Source organism: Lepidochelys kempii, chromosome 4, assembly GCF_965140265.1.
Source record: "Lepidochelys kempii isolate rLepKem1 chromosome 4, rLepKem1.hap2, whole genome shotgun sequence".
Taxonomy (NCBI): Eukaryota; Metazoa; Chordata; order Testudines; family Cheloniidae; genus Lepidochelys; species Lepidochelys kempii.
This window is the reverse complement of record NC_133259.1, coordinates 34,894,172-34,919,714: the sequence shown is the minus strand read 5'-3', so window position 1 is coordinate 34,919,714 and position 25,543 is coordinate 34,894,172. Positions and strand designations below refer to the sequence as shown.

Below are 25,543 nucleotides of genomic sequence, written 5' to 3'. Positions count from 1 at the left end.
ATGACTGGATTTGAACTTTTTTTTTTTTTAAAGAACTCTATGACAAAATTAAGATGATCTTATTTGTGCTTATATATACTTTGTATTAGTTACATTTTATATATTTATCCTATGTCAGTTTCTACCGCAAGATAAATACACAAACATTATTGCAGCCTGTACATGTTCATATTTTATGTGGTTTTTTTCCGGCATGGCATGAGTCATAGATCAAATTCACCCCAATGTAAGCTGTTGTAGCTCCTTGAAATAAATAGGGTTGTATGTGCTTTATACCAGCTGTGAACTTAGCTGGGAAAGTCTGGCATTGTAATAAGGATGACCGCCTGTTCCACACACAGACAAAAAAGAATAATGGCTAGATCCATAATAATAATTTAAGATACTCTTTTTGCCACATTGCTTCTGGCCCTAATGAATCGTTTGTTTTCACAGAGTCACTGGAGGTGAACTGTTTGAGGATATAGTTGCAAGGGAATATTACAGTGAAGCAGATGCCAGGTAAGTGCTTGATTTCTAAAATGTTGTTTATTGCTAGATTTTAACAATTACCTTTAATTATGCTAGCATATTTACTTATTTTGATGTTTACTTATGGTGTTTGGCATCAGTTAGAACAGAGCAATTCAGCCTTCATCTATAGTTCCCATCAAGGCTTTGTTAGATTTGGAAGATAGACATGGTCTAGTGGCTTGAGCTCAGTTTGGGTGATGGTAAATTTCACATTGCCTTCAATAGAACCATGATTTCACCCCTGTTATCATAACATGATTCTGACACTCACTGTGTCCTTAGTAAAGATACTTTCTGCCTCAATTTTCCCATCTGTAGAATGGAAATAATACTTCAATGTGACATAAAGCTTCTAATACACATTAATTTTGGAAAGCTCTACATATTTAATATTACTAGTGTTCTGAATCCAAAAAACTTTTCATTCCTTTGAGATACATTTTTTCCCCATTAACAAACAGTAGTAGTGACTGCATGTCTCTGTCAGTGCTCAAACTGTGGAGCTGCAGTTATTAGCTGTAACTGCAACTGCTTATTGAAAAAAGAGAAGAAAAGGCTGAATCTTAACATGATTCTTTAGAGATAGGGGCATCCAGGGTACCATAGCCTTTCCCCAATTCAGTGTTCTGCTGACCTCGTGACGTTTCCAAATCTGCAAACACTCTGGTCCATTAGGTTCCCTAATGCACCTCTTCATATTTGTCCCATTGCTAACTTTGTAGGAAAACTCCTTTTAAAATAAATTTAACGAGATATTTTGCTTCTGTATATTTATAATATCCAAATCACATAGAGATGCCATGTAGTAATATAACATTCAATCAGTCCTTTACAATGGTAAGGGTTGTTCTTTTAAACCACAGTCACTTTATGTAAAACACATTTTTGGGAGAGTTTAAAATAACAGCACAAATATTCTGTCCTTTAAATTTCATTTAGCAGATGGAGAGAAAACATTAGCAGTGTCCCAAGTGTGTATAACAAGTAGTAATGGGATGATGGTGAGCAAAGGAAAATCTGGGCAGGATGTTAGGAAACTTCCTGACACTGAAATTGATTAGACTGAAAAATAATCTCCTAAGGAAACCTGATCGCTCAGGACATTTAAAACTAAGCTGGACAAAACATGCTGCAGAGGAGAAAATTGGATTAGCAGTTGTGGAGGGCTGACTGAATAATTTTTGCATACTCTAATTTCTTTAGTTCTGTGGAAACAGTCACATTTTCTAATGCTGATGCCAAATGCCACAAAGTGGTTATGCTTTTTTTTAAAGAAAAGAAAAACTGAGGTGATTATTCTGGTTTAAAAGTTGTTATTATGTGATGCAAAGGGGTGCATACAAATATATACTGTATTAAACAAGTGGAGTGTTTAGGAATATTATACATCTATGTATATGTTTGTGTGTGTCCTTAGAAATAGCTAATGAGCTTTATAGATGCATGATCTATAATAAAAATAGGTCTTGTTCCTGCAAACCCTTACCTAAGTAGTCCTTATTCATGCAAGCAGTTTGTTTAATGTCAATAGGACTACTTAAGTGAGTTAATGACTACTCATGTAAGAAAGGGTTTTCAGAACTGGGCTCTACTTACTGATTTATGACTGTCCCTAACTACTGAATTTCATGGCAAAAACATTTAATATGATCAGCATCAAATCCATGGCCCTTTGACAAGTACAGTACATATAGTCCCAGATTTTCGACCCAATGAGAAGTAAAAATGAGCCCTTCTCATTGGCTGTAACAGTGCTAAAAATGTCTGAAAATCATTCCATTGCTGTAGAAAACCAAAGTTTTCCGCTGTGTTTTTTGGCACTATAGATTGGCCAAAAATTTTAAATTGCATGTATAAAAAACCATGCTGCTAATTCCATATTTTAAGCACCTAAATAAAAGTGGCCTGATTTTTCAGTGGTAATTATTTCAATGCAAACTATGGGTTCTCAGCATTTAGTTATACACTTACGCATTTAGAAACCTATATTCATACACCCGTGTTTGAAGATTTTGGTTCAGGACCTTTAATGCTGATTTCCATTTTACACGTGGCTACTAACCAAATTATTGTTGTCACTGCTGTTTTAAATGAAAATGTATACTTCCTTATTGAAACATTTACATTTATTTTCCCATTAATACTTTCTACAAGAAACCATTATATTCAAAATGATAAATGTTTTGTTTTTTCTTGTTTATTTTTTTAAATTCTTTACTCTTGTTTCTTCTGTATCTTTTCATTTTTGTTCATTTCCTTATTTCAACACTTGTGTGTTAATATTGATGTCAGAATATAAACTTTCTCAGAAAGTATATCAGAAACCATTTAAGGATTTCACTGCCCTCCCAAATTTTTTCTGTTTTTTTTAAGATTTGTTATGTTCTTTAAAAATCTCCGTGCTGCTGAATGAAAACACTACACAAATTGTTCTGTCTGATGATATCACACTTTAGATGCTAAATGTTTTTTTTGTTTGTTTGTTTGTTTTATTTTTGTTTGTTTTAGATCTGGAAATATTTTTATATTCAGCATTGTTTTGTTCCAGTTCCATGTGCAATTAAGATTTGTCAGGAAATGTAACTCTGTTTTTGTTCCTTATATTTTTTTTAATTTTTTTTTATTTTGCATTTGATGTGATTATGTGCCTTTAAAATGTTCTCCCTTCCATTCTGCCCTTGTATCTTTGCAGTCATTGTATACAGCAGATTCTAGAAAGTGTTAATCATTGTCACCTAAATGGCATAGTTCACAGAGACCTGAAGGTCAGTATCTGGTGCCCATAAATTGGATAAGAGTTTTTTTTTACTTTGAAAGGGCAGAGGGTGGGTTGGCTGAGATGTTCCCTTGCTTATCCTCCTCACCCTCAAAATGACTAATTGAATAAATAATGCATGAACCTCTTTCCAGTTTGCAAGTCTACAGGCCTAACATACATCATGGCAAAAGGGGAAGTAATTACTTTAAGATTGAAACCTGTAAGCTTCCAAGGTGTTGGATTTATCCCACCTAGTTGAACGTGGTTGGTATGATACTATATTTTGGAAGGAATTTCATTAATCATTCTGTATGCATCTGGAGTTGCACTTTGGCTGTGATGTATGTCAGCCTGCAGATTTAAACACCACTTCTGTTCTGAGACCATGGGTTGCAGTAGCAGAACAACTGGTCACACATTGCTCCATTAGAGTATGACGAACTCTCAGGCAAGAGATGATTGTCAACTAAATTAAAACATGAGAAGTTAATAATTTATCTAAAATACATTACTTATAGTAATTTTACCTTAATGGCTGCTATGATTTTTAATGCAACAGAGAGCTCTCAGGAAGTAAGGGAGGAAAAGGAACAAATGCCACTAAATATTTAACATAACTTTTTAAAAAATGATGTTATCAACACATTTTCAGTATCAGTACTTGTTGCATTTTTAAAATACAGTAATCTCCGAAATAGCATATCCCCATTAACAGGACTTCTCCATTAAATCAAGTGGAGTCCACGTTGACCTTCCTTCTTCCAAACGCCAAGTACAGATCAAAATGGGTTAAAATAAGGTAAAGCCTTCACCTGGCATGGTATTTCTGAGATAGTAGCTGCTCTGTGTGAGTGATGTGTGTACATTTCTGAAGGTTGTGTAAAAACATCTTCAGTTGTTTGCTAGTTTTGCACTTTAACCCAGTCTCGCTGAGGGTATACAGACAGTGAGTGTAAGCTTGGAACTAACACACGCCCCCTGGTGTTTGCATGCAGTCATTGCATTCAGCAGATCCTGGAGGCTGTGCTACACTGTCATCAGATGGGAGTAGTCCATCGGGACTTGAAGGTGAGTAATACAGTTGGAGCAGATCTCACCACACAGCTCCTACTTACTGTTCAGCTGCAGATGTGCATGTAAAGGCAGAAGAAATGAGCATGTCTTTTTGCATAAACTTGCTTGTAGACTTTACCGAACTGGAATAGCTAACCTAATTGAACAAATTGTTGCTGTTTAATAGAATTTCAATTTAAAAAGCAATTATGGTTACCAAACTTGTCCAGTGAAACTGTAAATATTTTCCTTTCCCTCCTCAGTGGCAAAAATAGGAGTGAACCTCTAAAATCCTCTCAACCTACTAAGGGATTGTCATTATCTATACATCTGTTAGTAACAGAGAAGAAAAGGAAAAAAGTTATTTTTCAAGTATTTGAGCACGTAATGTAATTACATAAACAGTATGCCACTCTGTCGTCCCAGAGCTGTCTGGGGTGGTAGGGGGGCAGCAGAGGTAACATGAATATGACTTTCAAACCATTTTTAGAAAGAGCTGCCTGAGAAGCATATTAATACATGCAGGCCACATGGCCTAGTGGTAAATGGCCATCCTGAGATCGCTGCTACCAAGGCCTACCCTTTTCTATTTCCTGTTGTGGCTGATGACTGTGCTACAGGCCACCTTTGTTTAAAGCTGGAATTGCTGCAGTTTTCTGACCAGAAAGTTCTTTAAGGTTAGAGTTCTTCCCAGAGTGGTGGTACTATTTAGAATAGAATTTTGGAAAAGAAGTTCCCTTTGCTAAGAGGAATATTACCCGTCTTAACTACATATATTTCCAAATGACTGGAGATAACTGCTACATCAAATTCCTCTCACATCTGGTGCAAGTTTGAGATGGAACTAAAGAGGTTGAAGTTTCTGCTCCTGGATGGCTCATAGATATGTCTATACTGCAGTTAAAAACCCATGGCTGGCTTATGCCATCTAACTCAGATTGACGGGGCTCGGGCTAAGAGGCTGTTTAATTGCAGTGTAGACACTTGGCTGGAGTCCAGGTTCTAGGACCCTACACGATGGGATGGTCCCAGAGCTCAGGCTATAGCCCAAGCCAAAATGTCTACCCTGCAATTAAACAGCCACACAGCCCAAGCCCTGCGAGCCTCAGTCAGTTCGTACAGGCCAGCCGCAAGTGTCTAGTTGCAATGTAGACATACTCTTAGAGACAAGCTAGATTGTCTGTCTATAAAAACACAGGTACTAACTTCTCATTCTTCATACAAAAGAAGAGAAAAACTAAACTCAGACAACACTCAGTCTCCAAGATCCTAGATGCAGTTAGTCTGTTTATATAGAAGGCTAATGGAAACTATCTGAATAATGGGTTCCCCTTGAAAAGGAAATAAAAAGGTGGCATCCTTATAGCCGAAGGCAGTTGTAGGTCTCACCCAATCCTTCATTTGAGTACACTCACTCTCTGTCTCTGTTTTCCCCGTACTGCCAACTGCCTTTCTCTTTGATCAAGGAATTTTATTATAAGGAGGTGGAATTTCCTTTCCAGATTGAGATTTTTCATCACCAATGATAGAACCGGGATCAAAATGTTGTCTTCCCTCTCCTCGTCTCTGACCCCCAGCAAAGAGCTGTATAGTTACTTTATTTTATTTATAGATTTCCTTAATGTTACACTAGATAAATCTAAGGAGTTGTAATGCAGGAAAACACGAATCAGAAAACCTAGGGGACGTGGTGGATTCCGAAAGCATAGTCAGCATCCTCCATTTTGCTCTTATGGAGCTCCATATTTCATATTTTGGACAACATTACAATGCCAAGTCTCTGTCCAGTCTACAAATCCTTCTCAGCAGCTGGATAACACATGTCTCAGTCAGCACCAGCTTTAAATGAAAGGATATGAAATTTGACCAGCTGCTTTAAAGATGCCCGTTCACACTGTATATACTGTACAATCCACTGTTAAAGAAACTGGTGTGTAGCTATATATACTGAGAGGATAAGGAATGGTTTGGTGTACCGTTCATATAAAGTGACATTTTCTTAGAGATGCATGAAAAAAGAATAATCCCTTATGTAACCCAACTGTGCTCTCTCCACCCCAGCCCACTTGTGGATTTTTTTTTATTTTGGCAAATCCTGAATGAATTGGAAGCAGTAGAGAGACTTTGTTCCTATCACCCATTAGTGCTTAATTTTGAAATAATTTCATTTTCAAGATGAAAACTTGAGGAAACTGAAAATCAGCCCCCTACTGCCCTCATGGAAGTGACACAGAGAAGGGAATATGTTCCAGGGCCATATTGAGTTTTCTACAACTCTCTCCACACAAGGATCTCGTGAAACTCCAGCAAGGAAGCCTGGAGAGGCTACTTAGAACTGTAGGAGGCCAGGCAACTAGGGGGGATGGTCTTGGCCTTGTGAGGGTTTGGAAGTATCTTTTCCTCAAACCCTATCCATATCCTGACAGCATACTTGCAAAATGTCCTTTCCCATTTGGTGTGAGAGGGATGATCTAGCTTCATTTTAGGGAAGTATATATATATATTTCTAGCTCTTTTTTAATGCAGTTGAGCAGCTAGAAATGAAGACGTGATCTGGCACTATATGACCACCAGGAAGTGCTCCATGGAACACTGTTTGGGAACCTTGGTGTATTGGAATGGATCTAGAACCCAATCCAGAAAAAACTGTCTCATAGGATTTTTAAAATTGCTGGTAAAAACACTTACTAATGGCTGTCTTCTTTCACATAGTTCACAGAACTCTTGCATGTAGAAATTTCAAGATCTAAGTTACATTGGCTCTGGCAATCAGCGGCCATGTTTCTTTTGAGAATCTAAGGTGATTAACAACCCCCACAGACTCCCATTGTGAAAAAAATATTCGAGATCAGGCTCCAGATATATTAAACCCCACACAAAACCTTTATGAATAAAGACATTTCCACACACAAGCCATAAACTCAGCTCTGTGTTAATTTATTTACAAGTAACTTTTAAAATCATCACTGCTTTTCTACATGCATGACTGCAGCCAGACTTTCTTCGTGCAGAGTGCAACTTTTTGATCCAGACTGATTTGTTAGTTTCATGGATGATACACAAGATTATGCTGTAAAATCTCCCAGTTCCTCTCCAGTTATGCATATATGACTTAGTCATTTGAAGTTCATGCATGATAAATATCTAGTGTGTTTCTTGTTATTCTGAACTGGCAGGTGCATGTTCTTTAAGGACATAGTCCCACACTATACTGCCTGGAAGGCTGTTGCTCTTATCATAGGAGTAAATGTGCTCCTTCTTTTTTTATTGAAACATACTTATTATCTTATGACAATGGTATTTGCTTACCGTACTTTAATCCCATTTAATAGGGAGATTACAGATTTCTAATTGTATAAAAAGGGGGGGGGGAAGAGTTATACCATTTCACAATGTGATCCCATTCAAAATAGGGTATGTGCTTCATGAATTAGGACTTGTGTGTCAACTGGTAGTGCATGAAATTTCACTGTGTTGGATTGTTGAAGATCACAAACAAATAGGACCATCAATTGCCTTAAGTTGTTTACTGCAAATTTCTCTCTGTTTGATTGAAAATCTCTAAGAATGTTAGCTATACATTGAAATAGGTATGAGGAAATAACAGACAATGTGACATTGTTTATATTAATATTTATAAAACATGTCAAAGTTAAAGAAACATTTAACATTATTTTTTAAATATTGGGGGTACTGTGATTTAAATAGATGGAAATAATTCAAGTGAAAAATAGATTACATTTTATTCTGGGAAACCTTAATCTTTATTTTAAATAAATGTATTGACTGAATCTCGTGTATGTCACAGTTTTTAACATAATAATTGGTAAGATTTAGCATATATGGGGCGAACGTTTAGATGACTTTCTCATATTTCTTTTGGAAGTTAACTGTTTCCATAACAAATGCCAGAGGGTGGGTGGTAACTCTGCTGAAGAGCTCCAGTTATATTATAGTTTTCATTATTACTAGACCAGTTTTCATATAATCCCCATCCCTTGTTTTCAGTGCTTAGTAATTGCTTAAAAATGACTAATTCCTTTAGGACTGAATTTCCATGTTTGGTCTCAACCCAACGTTGATTTTTTGCCGGGGATAGAGAGAAGATGAGAAGTCAAGGAAGTTTCATTCAACCATTTTTAAATTCAGTGAGGGTGAAAAAATACTTTTTGATTAAACCTTTTTAGATACAGCTACCGCAAAAATAGCAAGAAGGAAAAAGAAAAATACCTGTTGGTGTAAATAACATTCAATGAATAGGTAGTTCTTTGCTAGGTTTTTGGTTCATAAAAGTTGTGTGTGACAGGAAAATAATAAACTTCTGAACAAGATTTTAGAAGAACCTTGTTAGAAGCCATTGTTATTTATCATCATAATAATCACTGCAATGCCTAAAGGCCCTATTCACATTATGGTCCTTTTGTGCTAGGCACTGTACAGCCATATACTAAAAGACAGCCTCTCCCAAAAAGCTTACAGCCTTAGGCCCTGATCTCGCAAACATTATTAACCTTGAGCATGTGTATAGTCCAGCTGAAGCCAATGAAGGTGCTCACATGCTTAAAATAAAGCTCACATTGAAGACTTGGCAGCATTGGGGCCTCACTTTAAGACAAGATGTAATGATTTGGTGTACTGTTTTTAACATCCCTACACAAGAAATGCTTCAGGTAATTAGTGGGATACATTTGTAGAAGGGAGATAGTAATTAAAGCCAACATAGGGCATGTCCTCTCTTTTTTTTAAAGAAAATGTATTAATGTCAGGGCGAAAAAGAAAATGTCAGGGGAAGAATATTGGGTCCTACAGTTAGTGTCTCTGCTATATTTTTTCTGAATTCTACAATATTCTGCAAATTCTAACAAAACTTAACTTTGCTCTAGCAGCCTTATCTTTGCAAAGATTGATGTCCTGTATATTCTAAGGGGTGTGTTTAACAGCATACACAGACGCATTTTAAACTAAACACACTATTTGGAATGCTAACTTTTGCATTTCCTTAGCGTCTGTTTTAAATATGTAAAGTTAATGTTGCATTTGAATTCATATTAGAAACAAATCCAAGTACCTTACTTACAAAATACCTCATCAAAATACTTCAGCCATTCTTTTCCGGTTTCTTCTGAAACTCATAAGCATGCATTAATAGTGTTCTGTCTAAATGAATGATCATTTCCAATAGTAGTAGATATACCCATACAAAAAGACTCTCATATTCAGTGTACAGCAATTGTTCAAAACCATTTATTTGGTTAAAAATAGTCATTTCTTGCTGTTTCCTAGAATCTAACTTGTAATTGAAAAGTGATGACAAATAGCAACAACAATAACAGTAGCTATTATTACTATCCTTGCTGTTGCTATTTTTGGTAACACAGACCATGCGAGGCACTGTGCAAACACAGAAGGTACAGTTCCCATGCTGAAGAGATTGCACTATATAATCTATTTAATATCCATTCTCTAAATATATATATATATATATATATAAAAAAATCATGACTCTTACTGTTATTGCTGTATGACGCAAAGCACATTTATGATGTTGCAGCGAGTAATATACTGATCCTGCAAAAATTCTGCATGCAGATCAGACCCAACCTATATTTTCCCCAGCAACATTTTTGTAGGTAAATTGTGATTGCCAGCTTTGTGTCACAAAGGCAGATGCCAAACACAAAGTTTGATCACACAGATCCCCATAATCTCTTCAGTAGGTCTACACATCTCTTTTCGTCTTGCTATCATGCAGGATTGGGAAGGCCATTTGCAGGCCAGGTGGTCCTTTAGAATGAATGAAAGACATAGGTTTCTGTAATATTCAAGGGGAAATGCATGGTTTGTTTTCTTCACTCTATAAATAGTTTTGTACTTTTCAGTATTGCCAATCATTGAATACTGGACTGGAAAATGTAACTGTTGAAAAAAGTTACTTACGATGTGTTCTCATCTCATTTCCCCTCTCTCCCCCTTTCCTCTTTGCTCTCTCTCTGAATAAAGCCTGAGAATTTACTTTTAGCTAGCAAATCCAAGGGAGCAGCTGTAAAATTGGCAGACTTCGGATTGGCTATAGAAGTTCAAGGAGAACAACAGGCTTGGTTTGGTAAGTGAACCTTCTTCTATTTTTTGTTTCTTTAACCTCACATTTCTGCCCATCCTCCCAACCCTTCCTGTTCCCACCCTAATAATAATAATGGACAATCATACATAGTAGAGTTGAATATGTGGTGGTTGGCTGTTTTGTTTGTACTGTAATTCAGTTTCTACATCTTACTTCACTTTGGGCTTCTTCCTGCACAGTGTTGAGCATCCTGAATTCTTATTACCTCGGCAGAGTCTGGGGAGCTCAGCATCTTGCTAAAAACTCAGTAGGTAAAATTTTTAAAAGCACTTATGTGACATAGGAGCCTAAGTCCCATTTGCAGACATCACTTAGGGACTAAGAAACCTAAGTCCCATTGACTTTCAGTAGGAGGCACAAAGATATATCGAAGGGTGGAGTCAAATGCATCGATTATGACTTCAAAAAGAGAAATTTCTTACTTCAAATCATCTCCTAAATCCTTCCCCCCCCAACCCCCCCGAAGGAAGATATACACTGTCAAATTGTATCCTCTAGATCATGCAAGAAGGGGTCAGGCAGAGCTCTTTACACACATTCTGAGATCCACGGTAAGGGTAGTAGGTGGACACACAGTGTGCGAGGGGAGTAGGATCACTAGGGATGGGGGACATGCATTGTCCCCTTCATGCTTCAGAAAAGATAATACAGCCCCCAGATAACTAATCAATCAGTTCATCCAGGCCTGATTTAATGTAGAAAACATCTGCAGATTGCAAATTCATTATTGTCATTACCTGAAGGTCAAAATAAATAAAAGCGAGAAAAAGAGTTTATTCTCAGTTTTTAAAAAAATACTAAGGTATGTATGAATAAGGTGTTTTTAACTCAACATATGTCGAGCATAAACCAAAAATAATTAGGACTCCAAAGGAACAATATAGCACAAAATGGTTGTCGCAGATACCATTCACATGTACAGTAGCTGGAAAACTATGTTTAAAAATTAAGTAAAAAACCTGGAGTTTGCTGTCAGAGTAACAGAACAAAAGCAGTAGGTTAGCCATGCTGAGTGTCTGAAGAGTTGGGTACATATGTACACATTTGTGCATAACAGTGTCCTTATTAACTAGTCCAGTGTTTTAAATCCCACTCTGTTTTATAGTGGATTTCCAAAATCCAGAAGACACAGAGTTGCATTGGGGACCTAAATATCACCACTGCATATAACTGGTCAAGCCAGCACAACAGGACTTGATCAAAAATAATACAGAATGAAGTTGTGTATTAATGGCAAAAACAACTGGCAAATCAGGAAAAAAAAATAATCAGGGTGAGTTTTAATCCTGAGATCATAGAATCATAGAATATCAGGGTTGGAAGGGACCCCAGAAGGTCATCTAGTCCAACCCCCTGCTCAAAGCAGGACCAATTCCCAGTTAAATCATCCCAGCCAGGGCTTTGTCAAGCCTGACCTTAAAAACCTCTAAGGAAGGAGATTCTACCACCTCCCTAGGTAACGCATTCCAGTGTTTCACCACCCTCTTAGTGAAAAAGTTTTTCCTAATATCCAATCTAAACCTCCCCCACTGCAACTTGAGACCATTACTCCTCGTTCTGTCATCTGCTACCATTGAGAACAGTCTAGAGCCATCCTCTTTGGAACCCCCTTTCAGGTAGTTGAAAGCAACTATCAAATCCCCCCTCATTCTTCTCTTCTGCAGGCTAAACAATCCCAGCTCCCTCAGCCTCTCCTCATAACTCATGTGTTCCAGTCCCCTAATCATTTTTGTTGCCCTTCGCTGGACTCTCTCCAATTTATCCACATCCTTCTTGAAGTGTGGGGCCCAAAACTGGACACAGTACTCCAGATGAGGCCTCACCAATGTCGAATAGAGGGGAACGATCACGTCCCTCGATCTGCTCGCTATGCCCCTACTTATACATCCCAAAATGCCATTGGCCTTCTTGGCAACAAGGGCACACTGCTGACTCATATCCAGCTTCTCGTCCACTGTCACCCCTAGGTCCTTTTCTGCAGAACTGCTGCCTAGCCATTCGGTCCCTAGTCTGTAGCTGTGCATTGGGTTCTTCCGTCCTAAGTGCAGGACCCTGCACTTATCCTTATTGAACCTCATCAGATTCCTTTTGGCCCAATCTTCCAATTGGTCTAGGTCCTTCTGTATCCTATCCCTCCCCTCCAGCGTATCTACCACTCCTCCCAGTTTAGTATCATCCGCAAATTTGCTGAGAGTGCAATCCACACCATCCTCCAGATCATTTATGAAGATATTGAATAAAACCGGCCCCAGGACCGACCCTTGGGGCACTCCACTTGATACCGGCTGCCAACTAGACATGGAGCCATTGATCACTACCCGTTGAGCCCGACAATTTAGCCAGCTTTCTACCCACCTTATAGTGCATTCTTCCAGCCCATACTTCCTTAACTTGCTGACAAGAATACTATGGGAGACCGTGTCAAAAGCTTTGCTAAAGTCAAGAAACAATACATCCACTGCTTTCCCTTCATCCACAGAACCAGTAATCTCATCATAAAAGGCGATTAGATTAGTCAGGCATGACCTTCCCTTGGTGAATCCATGCTGGCTGTTCCTGATCACTTTCCTCTCATGCAAGTGCTTCAGGATTGATTCTTTGAGGACCTGCTCCATGATTTTTCCAGGGACTGAGGTGAGGCTGACTGGCCTGTAGTTCCCAGGATCTTCCTTCTTCCCTTTTTTAAAGATTGGCACTACATTAGCCTTTTTCCAGTCATCCGGGACTTCCCCGGTTCGCCACGAGTTTTCAAAGATAATGTCATAATAAAGATAATAATTTCAAAGATATTTTAAATGGTATTTCAGTAATAGGGTGAATTCAGAAGAGTGCCCAGGATTTTGCTGTTCCTGTGGGTCTCTATAAAAATAAATTCTGCACTTGATCCTATGCAGCTGTGATGCATTTAAAGTAAATGTTTTGGGCTACAAGTAATTCAGCGGGGGCTGACGCAAAAAACTTTTAAGAAGGGTATAATGTAAGAAATTCTGTACATTGCTGCGTAGGTTAGTGAAAAATGAACATTATTATATAATTTAAAAATGGAACCAAAGTGGTAAGTGTCCAAGGCCTCTGGTGCCAAGGCAGTAAGAATAGCATAGGCCCAGTATTACCCTTTAATCAAACAACACTGTGGTGCTGTTGAAATTAGGGAAGGACAAAGTGGTTCTGAATTACAAAAAGAACCAATTCAAACCTTCATCCAGCTGTTAAAAACTTCCCCATCTTGGTAAAGGAAGTGTGGGGGAGTTGTAGGGAAGAGAGTGTGAATGGATTTGTTTTCAAATATCTTTGGTATGGATTCAGCTGTTAGCAGTGGAATGAGGAAAGCAGCATGTTGTAACAAAGCAATTTTTATTTGTTTTTCTATTTGGAGATGAAGGGTTCTGTGCCTGTTTTGTAATTTTTTTTCCCCATCCCTTTCTAATAATGTTTTAAATCCCCTCTTTTTCCACCTACAAAGCCCTTGCGTAGTATATAATTTGGGCTTAATTTTCCATTGACTTTCATGGAGTTACTTTTGACTTACACCGCTATGAGTTCAGAGTTAGGCCCTAGTCTGCTACTTTATACTGGTAAAAGTCCAAAGCCCATGATGCAAGGAGTGTTTGTTCAGGTTTTTGCAAGGAACATGCATGGATCATGCCTGATTAAATGCAGTGTTGAATATTTGTGCATGATGTATGAGCCTTTGAAGAAGCAACTCCTTCTGATGCATGTCAAGTGCCATTCTTCCTATAGGGTATGTCTACGCTGCAATCGAAAGTGGGGGGACTGATTACAGCTCAGATAAGCATACCCATGCCAGCTTTAATTTAGTGAACATGACTAAAAATAGCAGTGAAGTTGCAGCAGCATATGTCTCAGTGTGGGCTAGCAATGCAAGTAGGTACCCAAGGTTCTGGGCAGGCTTGTACAGCCCATGCTGAAGCCTGTGCTGTTGTAACGTCACTGCATTTTAGCCATGCTAGGTTGATTAAAGCTAGCACGGGTGCGTCTATCTAAGCTACGGTCACATCTTTGGTTTTACTGTAGATCTACCCATAGCTAGCCCTACAATGAAGAACTTGAACTTGCAGGGCTCTGCATAGTAATAATATGTTGAACTTTCTCTCTCTCCCAATTTCCAGTGGAACTTTTGTTATCTGGTGGATTTTCCAGCACTTAGTGACTCACAAATACTACTTATAGCTCTGAACCCATCAGGATCTTTTTCTGTGTATTGTGAGGGACAAATTCTCTCCTGGCAGAGTTGCACTGAAGTCAGTAGATTTATGCCAGCAGAGAATATGGTCCAGAATATATTATTTCCTGTTTGGAGAATGCAAGATATTTTCCTGTTTTGCACATTTGTTAATCAAATAAGCTTCATTTCTGTGTAGCTGTTTGTAAAAAGCTTGGCAACGTTTTCCCAAAACACCCCACCCAGTTAGCAGGTGTTTAATCTACTGGAAACCCATCAAGTGGGCTCTGCTGACTCACTGAAGCAGGTGACTCATTACCCCACATTAAAGTCCATGGAAAGATCCTGTTAACTCATTGGGAGCTGGATTGAGCCCTAGTTGCACCTTGTCTTAAATTTAGGGTTACCATATTTCAGGTTCCCCAAAAGAGGACACTGCTGTGGAGGGAGGGGAAGGGGGCACAGTGGGGGGGGGCGGGGAGGATGCTGGAAAGATTACCAGCTGAGGCTCTAGGCACATAGACACTATTCAGTTAAATGGTCTTAACTGGTCTTTGTAGGCTCAATTGCATCATTTTTCAATTATAGATAGATTAAAATATTCTAGCCAAGTTTGCATAATACAGTAACAGTCACCAAATCAATATTCTGGTCATTCAGGCAGTCTTATAGGCAATAGTACTTCATGGCCATTGGCGAACAGGACAGTTTCCATTAAAACTGTGTTTTAGAAAAAGTCTGAGATTATTCATCTGTCAGTGTACCAGCATTCATTCATTCTAGTCATCAATTACTTTCATTTTTACATAATGCTTGGCATGTTTTGGTGTCTTCCATGCCTCCATTTTGTGTTTCTCCTAAGAGGAAAACAACATTGTCTAGTATTTAAAGAATGAGGAGGAACTTGTAAATTCCATGAACCAAATTCACTACAGAGTTTGGACCAGCTTTTACCTGGAACATCCACAGGGGACCCAGGTGTGGTAGTAGAAAACTCCCACAATGTCACTTATATCAGAGGTGGCCTGTAAAGAGCTGGCACAATCTGAAAAATGAATGGCAGTGTTTGGAAAGAGGCTGCAGCCTGATTTGATTTCTACTATGAGCAACTGGCACTATGATGCTCCGGTGGGAGCAAAAACTTCTACTCCCCTCAGCTCAATTTCCAAAGGAGGGCAGTGAGAGTACCACAACCTGGCATTAACTGGGATGAATCCCCAGTTTGGGAGAAAGGGTTTGGATAACATTTTGTAATATACACTGGTCTACACTAGTTTTCTAATTCTGGCCCTACTTATTGCTTATACATTGAGAAAACTTTCCATGGGATCCAGCTGCATTTTATTCATGGAGTATTTTCACTTTTTTAATATGAACATGAGACTGTAGCTTTACTCTTACTGTATTCTGTTTGGACAATAAGTGCACTTGATACCACCGAAGTATAAAATATGTGATAACATTCGTAACAAATTTACGTGGATGTCAGTCTGACAATCCACAGAATGGATAGATGGCTGAATTAAAGGATCCACAGGAGATGATTTGTGATTCCTAGATGAGCTCTACTGACATAATTTCTATAGTTTAGGGCTTATCTTATGCTAACTCTGATCAGTCTAATAACAAACAACCAGCAAAAATGTTCATATGATCAGGTACACCTTCTTTTTCCTCTCTGTAAGACACTCACGGGCTAAGTACGTCACTTAGGGCAGGTCTTCACTACCTGCCGGATTGGCGGGTAGTGATCGATCTGTCGGGGATCGATTTATCAAGTCTTGTCTAGACACGATAAATGGATCCCCGAACACGCTCCCCATCAGCTCCGGAACTCCAGCTCACGAGAGGCGGAAGCGGAGTTGACGGGGGAGCGGCAGCTGTCAACTCGCCGCCATCCTCACAGCCAGGTAAGTCGACCTAAGATACGCCGACTTCAGCTACGCTATTTGTGTAGCTGAAGTTGCGTATCTTAGGTCGACATCTCCCTCCCTCCCCCCCAGCGTAGACCAGGGCTTAGGCGCTGACCTGGATAAAATAGAAAAGATACTGCATTTACTGGGAGATGGACAGGAAGATATAGTAGAATTTTCCCCTCTGTAACTTTTATGACTCTGTGACACCAAATAAATGCACTGCTTGTCATTGCTGGAGGCCTACAATAGATTTACTGTAGTACATAAATCATGAGAGTGTCTGCACTGAATCTTTATGTGAAATCTCCCACTCTTGCTCTTTCATCAGTGTAGCTCCACCAGTAGTAACAACAATTGGATTGCAGATGTAGGCAGATGTCCAATGTTATTTTTACTGTCATACCTCTACACTGGACATGGTGGTGTCCTGTCTACACCAACACTCCCATTGTCACTACTACCTGATGAGCTGAGCTAAAGGTGTCCCAAAGGTAGGAGATTTTAAAACTAAATAGCTAATATAGACACAGTCTGCAGAAGAGGGTGTTATTTAAGAAATTCTTTGTTATACTGTATATTCAGTTATGGAGAACACAACTGTTCTCATGACTGACTGGCTAACTCTCTCATCATGCTTTCTGACAGGTTTTGCTGGTACACCAGGATATCTTTCACCAGAAGTGCTACGAAAAGATCCTTATGGGAAGCCAGTGGACATGTGGGCATGTGGTAAGAAACAATTTTGAAGAATTGTATTTAGCCCACTACATTATGATCTGTCCGTTAGGAGCCTCTGTTTCATGTATTTCAGAGTTAATTTTAAATGTTTCCTTATCTCATATTTACCTTTTCAGTAGTTGTTTATTTGAATAGTAGTTATTATTTGAATGTTACAGTTAAGCAAATGTGCTGTCAGAGCACTCTTGACCCTGTCTACACTACAGGTGTAACAGTGTCCTAGAACCTAGCAACAACACAATTTTTCCTTAACATGGTTACAAACATGGTTCCAGTTTGTGTTATAGACTGGGCCTTAATTATATTTCATTACCCGGCTAAATACCAATCTCTCTCCATTGCTTTAGCTGCCCAGTTAAAATGTTTGAATTGCCCTGAAATCATATTTGTAACCAGGTTAAGGGACAACCATTTTGTAATCTGGTTCTTTAACAGGTACTATTTGTAGCATAGACAGATTGATTAGGCCATATCTGTGAATGCACTTGCGTCTTGTAGTTATCCCAAAACCACGGCCGAATAAATGACAAATCAGATAGGCTTGTCTATGGTAGACTCTTTTCTTAAAATTTTCCATCATCTTTACCATCAGTACACTAATGAGAGCACTTACATTAGCAGGCTGGTTTTAATCTCTGTGCTGTCTAAGACTGTTCCGAGTAGGACTAGAGGAGATATCCCTGTCTGTCTCTAGAGCTAACTAGACATTTCCAATGTGCCCATCCCCATAGTATCTAGGCACCATTTCCAGGCACGTAGTCTTCACCTGCACTCCCCATAATTTCTTCCAGGATGTCATCATGTGAACTCTACAGCTGCCTCAGAGCATTGTCAGGATGTTTATTTTCCAACATGTGGAAGATTTCTATTCAGCTGTACTACCAAATAAGTCATTTGCCTTATTTGTTTGTTCCTGTTTTGTGCAGCCTTGAGGCATGATTCAGTTCATGTTCACTGTGGCTAGTTTACATGAATGGCTTAATTAGTGCTACTTTGGACTTCCTCCAGGTGTCATTCTCTATATTCTCCTTGTGGGATACCCTCCTTTCTGGGATGAAGACCAGCACAGACTCTATCAGCAGATCAAGGCTGGTGCTTATGACGTATGTATTATGAGCTACTCTTATAATTGTTTTTAATTCGAGCTTTCAGTATGAGTTTGCTAGACTAAGAAGGGAGTGAAAACTAAGGAGGAATTAGTTCCTAAATATTTCTGTTCTTATCAGCATTTTTATGATCCACTCTCTTTATATGAGTAAACATCTCTTTGGCCTGTACAATATATAATATATACCATTATGCAGTATATTTCTATCTGCCTGTTTAAACAGTACCTATATTTCTACTACTGTGTACCTTTGCCCACAATCCTACAACTGTTGCTTTTTAGGGATGGTATTGAGAGAGCACAAGGTTTTTCTTTCTGTTGGTTATTGTTACTGATTTTACATTTCAGTTAGATTAGTTACAGAGTATCACAGCTGTGATCTCAGTTGATTCACTTATAAGTTTGCATATGTGTGTCTGGCTGGGACAAATGTGTGCAAAAGGAGCCTTACAAATACGAATACCTCCTACAGTATGTTTTTTATCAAATTCCTTTACTGCTCAAAGTCTGAGTCTGGTAGTTACATTAGTCTAAAATCCTTTATGAATGATGGTTACTTTTGCTTTGTTCAGATCTTCAGTAGTATTTCTAAATTGACAAAACTTTAAATTCTTCAATGTACCACTGGTACCAACCTAAATAACTTTTTCCTGTGCATTATCTTTCATAAAGTTGTAGCCTGGCTAAATAGGCATAACAGTAGCGTTATAGAGCCCAGTTCTGCAAACACTTATGTGGGAATAGTCCCATTGACTGTCAGTGCCCAGCAGTGAACGTTGGAAGGATTAGAGTAGTAGTTCAGAAGTGTTATAGATTTTATAGTATAGTACATTTATTTTAGACACAGTGAAATTGGAGTCTATTGGTGCTCAACTGATAAGCAATTTAAAGACTGAATGACTCAAAAAATTGTAAGGCATACAGAGCTTTCTATCTTTTAAGCCATTCATGTAAGCCTTGTAGTGGAAATGAGTTTATGGTCTCAGTCTTGTTCTTAGTGGTCAAGCGCCCATATTGCAAAACATACCATTCCAGTTGGCACTGCAGTCACAGCTGAGAAGGCAGTGATTAAATACATATGGAGACTGGACTGATCTTCCATAGAGGTGGTCCCTGCAGAAGAAGGTAGCACTCTCACTCTCCCTAGGTACCTGTTCTCTGGATCAGCAGTGACTCGAGCGCTATTAGATTCATAGACTTTAAGGTCGGAAGGGACCATCATGATCATCTAGTCTGACCTCCTGCACATTGCAGGCCAAAGAACCTCAACCACCCACTTCTGCAGTAGACCCCTAACCTCTGGTTGAGTTACTGAAGTCCTCAAATCATGTTTTAAAGACTTCAAGTTATAGAGAATCCACCATTTATACTAGTTTAAAACTACAAGCAACCCGTGCCCCATTCTCAATTTCCACAAGCTCTAAATTCATTAATTTATAAAGTGAAAAACACAAGTTGCTTATGGCTGTGTTTCAGGAAAGCACTTGAGCACACACTTAAGTCCCATTCCAATGGGACTTAAGCACAAGCTTAAATGTTTTGCTGATCAGGGATGGGCTTAAGTACCTGATAAAGTGGTTTCATAAATCAGAGTTTAAACATTAAGATGTCATATACACTGTTTAACATTCAAGAAGACAAATAAGTCTATATGATAATTTTGTTTATTATTTTTATTGCAGTACTGTATTAGGCCGTGTACAAACACACAGAAAAGCACACTCCCTGATCTGAATTTCTTAGCCAACTGTATTCCCCTTGAATTTGTAATTTCATCCTCTAAGTGTCAGTTTGCATCATGTTGCACCACAAAATAAGTTAATATCTGAAACAAGCCTGTTAGAAGTCATCAAAACAATAAAGAAGAAAAAACATGTTTACATAAAAAGTTGTTTGAAATTATTTTCTTTATAACAGGCTTCTTTAGTCTTCGAATTTTTAAGCTGTGTTATCCATTCATGTGACATACTGTGTGTGTGTGTGTATACACACATACAGAGAGAGAATTACATATATATTTTTCCTTAAGTTTCCCTCACCAGAGTGGGATACAGTGACTCCTGAAGCCAAAGACCTCATCAATAAAATGCTTACCATCAACCCTGCCAAACGAATCACAGCATCAGAGGCACTGAAGCATCCATGGATATGTGTAAGTAGTTTCCACTTGCATGCCTAAAAAATTGTACATGCAAAATAGTTGATAGCATTCTCCAAAATCTAGTGCACAAATTCAGAAGGTTAATGATTATTTTTTTCCTTCCTTAGAGCTGTTTCATTGCAATGTAGTTAAATAGAGGAGATAAAACTGTAATTATCTAGACTCTGTGAATCTAGAAATAATTACCGTAACTGAGGTTCCAGCCTAAGAAACTGCCCTGTGCAGGCAGACCTGTGTGCCCAGAGACTTCACTGGGGCTCTTGAGTGGATACAGACATCCACTTGCACTGAGAATGGAGGATCATGGCCTTTAATGACAGGTTTCAGAGTAGCAGCCATGTTAGTCTGTATTCACAAAAAGAAAAGGAGTACTTGTGGCACCTTAGAGACTAACAAATTTATTTGAGCATACGCTTTCTTGAGCTTTCATGCGATGAAGTGAGCTGTAGCTCACGAAAGCTTATGCTCAAATAGATTTGTTAGTCTCTAAGGTGCCACAAGTACTCCTTTTCTCATGGTCTTTAAGACATCATTATTATGTGCATGCTCAGGGAATACAGTATGGAGCTGTATCAAGAAAAATTCTCTCATATCGTGCTTTGCATCTTCAGAACAATTAATTCTCAAAACACTGGGAGATAGGTAAATGATACTGCCCCCATTGTGCAGGTAGGGTAAAACACGGAAACAGGAAATTAGGGATTTGCCTAAGGATACTCTGCAAGTCACTAACAGAGCCACAATCAGAACTGATGTGGTCCTGGTGCCCAGCCCTGCACTCATTCTAGTAGGCTGCAGTGTCTTCTCTATCATAGAACAATACAAGTGATAATGAGTTTCAGAAGAAATAAGGAGGATGTTGAATATTTCCTTTTTACACATTTCATGTTCCCATGCATCACACAATACTGGTAATGTTAAATAAAATTCCATTCATTTTTTTAAAAGAGAACTTTACAGGACACCACAATTCAGGATGCTATTACTGATTTTTTATTTTTATAATTATATATGGCCAGAATGGTTTGGTTTTAGTCAGTCTCTACACAGGTGTAAACCCCACTGATTTAAGTTGGAGTTTTTCATAGGTAAGGACTGAGTATAAACTGAGTCTCTAGTTTTGTATCAGGTTCCATTGGCATGCATTCCTGCACCCAGGCAAAATCTTGGAGACTTCACTGGTGCATTGAGGTTTGCTTGAGTAGATACCAGTGAGGGATAGGAGCTTAAGACTTAGGAATTTGGCCCATGCAGGTTATGATATGTTTGTTCTCCAGTAAATACAACATAACTCATATATTTGTGTGTTTTGAATATATTGTTCTTTTCTTCTTCCTCAGCAACGTTCTACTGTGGCCTCTATGATGCACAGGCAGGAGACTGTAGATTGCTTGAAGAAATTCAATGCAAGAAGAAAACTAAAGGTAAGAAAGACAATTTCTTCAGGGGCATTTTAGTAGCAGGTAATTTTTGAAGGGTAAAAGGATACAGTGACATATATTCCATGTAGAGGATAACCATTCCTTAAAGGGATTTTATGGAGAATATTAACTATCTTGCGAACGCTTAAAAACAAGTTTATATAAACAAACATCAGGCTTGGATCTTTAAATAAGTACAGCCATGTGAACTGTGCTGCAGTGCTTAATAAACAACATACGATTGAGCTCTGCATGCATTTCCAGCAGCATTTGTACTGCTTTTAAGATACAATTAATATAAATATCATCTACATACCTCTTTGGAATCAGGATGATAGTGATGACCCTCCATTTTAAAATCACGGGCATTTCTCCCTTTAGATAAAGGAAAACCTCCCTTAGTTGGTTGTGGTCATGTATGTTACATATAAACCACCAGTTGAACACAACTCATCCCAAGCAACTGAAGTAAGGGTCTGGGTTCTATTTCCAGTGTCATATGTGTGCAATTTAATTGATGACAAATATCCCTGTGTGTGCACATACATTTGTGGCAAGACTTGTTCTGACAGCTCAGTAATTATTCGGGGATTTATGATAGGTAATAGCTTTAAGAATAAGCTACAGTTTCTCCATTCCCAATGTACTCCACCTTATGCCAAATAATTCATAGAAAATCTATCATTCCGGAGTTGACCTCGATAGTCAAATGATTTATGATTAAGCATATTTGCCTTTTTGGTCTATTCATGCTCAGAGCTATGCGTAAATAATGCTAATTTGAGTTAACATATGTGTACACAGGGGGCCATTCTGACAACTATGCTGGCTACCAGAAATTTCTCAGGTATGTTTATTGAGCTCCAAATCCTTATGTTCTTTACATTTTGGTATCTGCTTAATGCAACCAGGCCTAATGAGAATTAGTTTAGTACAGTAAAGCTCTTTGCTACTGTGGAGTATGTAAAGTATAGTGTATTAAAGTTATTTCTTTTTTGGAGTGATCAGAGCAAAAATTACTCGCTGCTGTAGATTAAACTGAAAGGGTCATATTGAGCCTTTTGTAAGGTACAGGTGGTAGTTAGAATAATTTGGTGCACTGTCTGTTTGTTTCCCTTATTGTGAAGGGGGACATTTTTTTCGTTCTTATTTGTAGAATCCTATCAAAGAGACCAGAAAATATTCCAGGTAGGAAGAGAAAAATAGCAAATGCTAAGGATAAATGTGCAAATTGAAATATGGTCAAAGAATAATATTTTAAAAGTTAAATTACATAGTAGAAGAGCATTTGAATACGCAAATCTAAAATACATTTTTAAACTTTACAGACATAAGTTTTTATGTTCTTACCTTATATAAAAAGCGACCTTATAGTACATATTTTACTACTTTTCTAGTAATATATCAAGTTTACCTCTAATACCATTCCTGTGTGTTTGGGTTTCTTAATACTAATAAACACATGAAAGTTCTTCACTCTTTTACTTCTGCCTCATTCTCAAGCATCGTGTTATAGTAACATAAGAGTACATTTCTGCCTATGAAATAACAGCTGTGCTCTTGGTGTTTACAGTAATCAAACTCTAATGCTGAAGACCCAAGGTGTTTATTAGCCCAGGGCACCGTTATAATTATGTCTTAATTAGGAACGCGCTCAAAATATTGTGATGCTTAAATTTATAGTTACATATTTAAAGTTTTTCAATGAAGGAGAAAAGAAAAAATACCAAAATTAAAATAGCTATAAATTTCTGAAAGGGAAATTTGTAAAAGTGTTAAAGCCTTTCTTTCCCTTCATTCCTCCGATTTCCTAAACTTCTCTGCCTTCTCATTTTCTTCCTTCCTCTGACCATCTACTCCCCTCCCTGCTGATTAGCCAAACGCTTGTCCCCCAAATAGCTATGATATATTTTTGTTTACATTGTGTTTCAATTCTTATTTGGAAGGGAGGAGCTGGGAATCTCCCAATGTAAACCTCAATATTTGAGAATTATTCTGACAACCTTTATCCTAACCAGACATTGATAATGCATATAAGACACCCACAAACAAGAATTCAGGCAATTGAATAACGTAGGGTGAATTCTGCAGTGACTTTGCAGCATCCTGTCTTTGTCTGAGATAATTCTGTTGCAATATATTTAATTAACAGGTAAAAATGCTATAGTGCATTGGGCATGTTTTGAAGAATAATAAGTGTCAAAGCATCCGAAATAAACAAGCTACAGCAGGATGCAAGTGAGACCAATTGGTCCAATCTGTTTGGTGCTTGGAATATACCGTGCCCTTCTTTGTTAGGTTCCCCTATTTAATATACAATTGTAACATGTAAAACCATCTTTAGGGATTGTAAATTATATTTGGTTAATGTTTAATGAATTGCCAGTAACTTTCAATTTCCTTTAAGAGTTGAACAGAAATGCTGTAGTCGAAGACTGAGTATCTTGTCAAAAATGGATTATCTTAAAACATGAAGCACGTGTATCATTTGTAATCATTCTCCATAATCATTGTTTCACATACATCATATGTAAGGTCTAACACCTCTGAAGAACAAGAATGTCATCGTCCTTTAAAAATATTATTTCAGAATGTCTCAGCATGGTGATCAAAGGCTTTTTCATCCATCATTTCAGTGGTTAATTTAAGACATACCTGCACTTGAGATGACATTTTAGTTTTTGAGTTATTTATTCATTGAATTTCATTGAAAGCATGCTTTTCAAGGTTATTTGTCCATAACAATGTGTTTATAAAAGTGTTTTATTTTTCCTTTTCTTTCTTCCTTTTATGTGGAATGTGTGTTTCTTGTGAGGTAAGACCCTCAGCAACTGAAAGAAACATCTTTTTTGTATCTCCTAAGCAAAATTGCCATCTGACCTGAACCACACTAATCTCTGCATGTTGTCACAATTCCATTTCTTCTCAGTTTGCTTTCTGGCTTATTAGCAGTGCCTTAGGATTTATTTATAACAATTGCTTTTTAGTTGTGGGAAATCAGCATGGTCAAATTCTTCATTGTTAGCTTACTTTAGAATATGCTTTGCTACTGTAGTTTTTGATTCGCATACAGTGTCCTTGCTTACACAAAATGCTTTTAAATAGTATTAGAATTATATCACAAGCCAACAAAAAAGGCAAAAGATTCATAGCTAAAGATGGTGCTAACACTTCTTTAAATAGTTGTGTGTGGTTATTGCAGTATGCAAAGTACAGGGTATATACTACGCTTGTTCTGGGCACGGAGCTCCTGTTAATGTACAGGACTGAAGTATAGAATATGTCCCATAATATGAGATATCACATACCAGTCTCATGCAAGAAACCGTTCAAGGGACACATCCCCTTACACCCTAGCAATCCTACCGGCACAATGGGAGGAGTAATGGCTGTTACAACCTTCATTATGACTCTTTTGTTGTTTGTTTTATTTAATTTTTATTTTAAAAAATTAATGTTTCAGAAACATGTAAAAGATTTTAAACATAAAACAACATTGGAAGGATGTAGTTCATATTATGACAAGCAACTTATAAGAATTAATATTTTTCAGTAGGTGTTTTTTTTAGTT

The 25,543-nt window shown here is 37.9% G+C and overlaps 1 protein-coding gene across 22 annotated transcripts in view; it reads left to right on the top strand.

The window, feature by feature from the left end:
• The window catches only part of CAMK2D (calcium/calmodulin dependent protein kinase II delta), a 271,591-nt gene that overhangs the window by 188,103 nt on the left and 57,945 nt on the right, over nucleotides 1-25,543 (top strand). For 13 of the 22 annotated variants that reach the window (XM_073340961.1, XM_073340957.1, XM_073340966.1 and 10 more), the window contains exons 5-12: nucleotides 436-501; nucleotides 3,206-3,278; nucleotides 10,325-10,427; nucleotides 17,190-17,273; nucleotides 18,291-18,385; nucleotides 20,420-20,542; nucleotides 21,892-21,975; nucleotides 22,777-22,819. In XM_073340961.1, the coding sequence (XP_073197062.1) occupies nucleotides 436-501; nucleotides 3,206-3,278; nucleotides 10,325-10,427; nucleotides 17,190-17,273; nucleotides 18,291-18,385; nucleotides 20,420-20,542; nucleotides 21,892-21,975; nucleotides 22,777-22,819 (671 nt within the window). Of the gene's footprint in view, nucleotides 1-435; nucleotides 502-3,205; nucleotides 3,279-4,266; nucleotides 4,340-10,324; nucleotides 10,428-17,189; nucleotides 17,274-18,290; nucleotides 18,386-20,419; nucleotides 20,543-21,891; nucleotides 21,976-22,776; nucleotides 22,820-25,543 lie in introns of all 22 variants that reach the window. The other 9 variants (XM_073340971.1, XM_073340962.1, XM_073340953.1 and 6 more) reach the window with 1 other exon arrangement.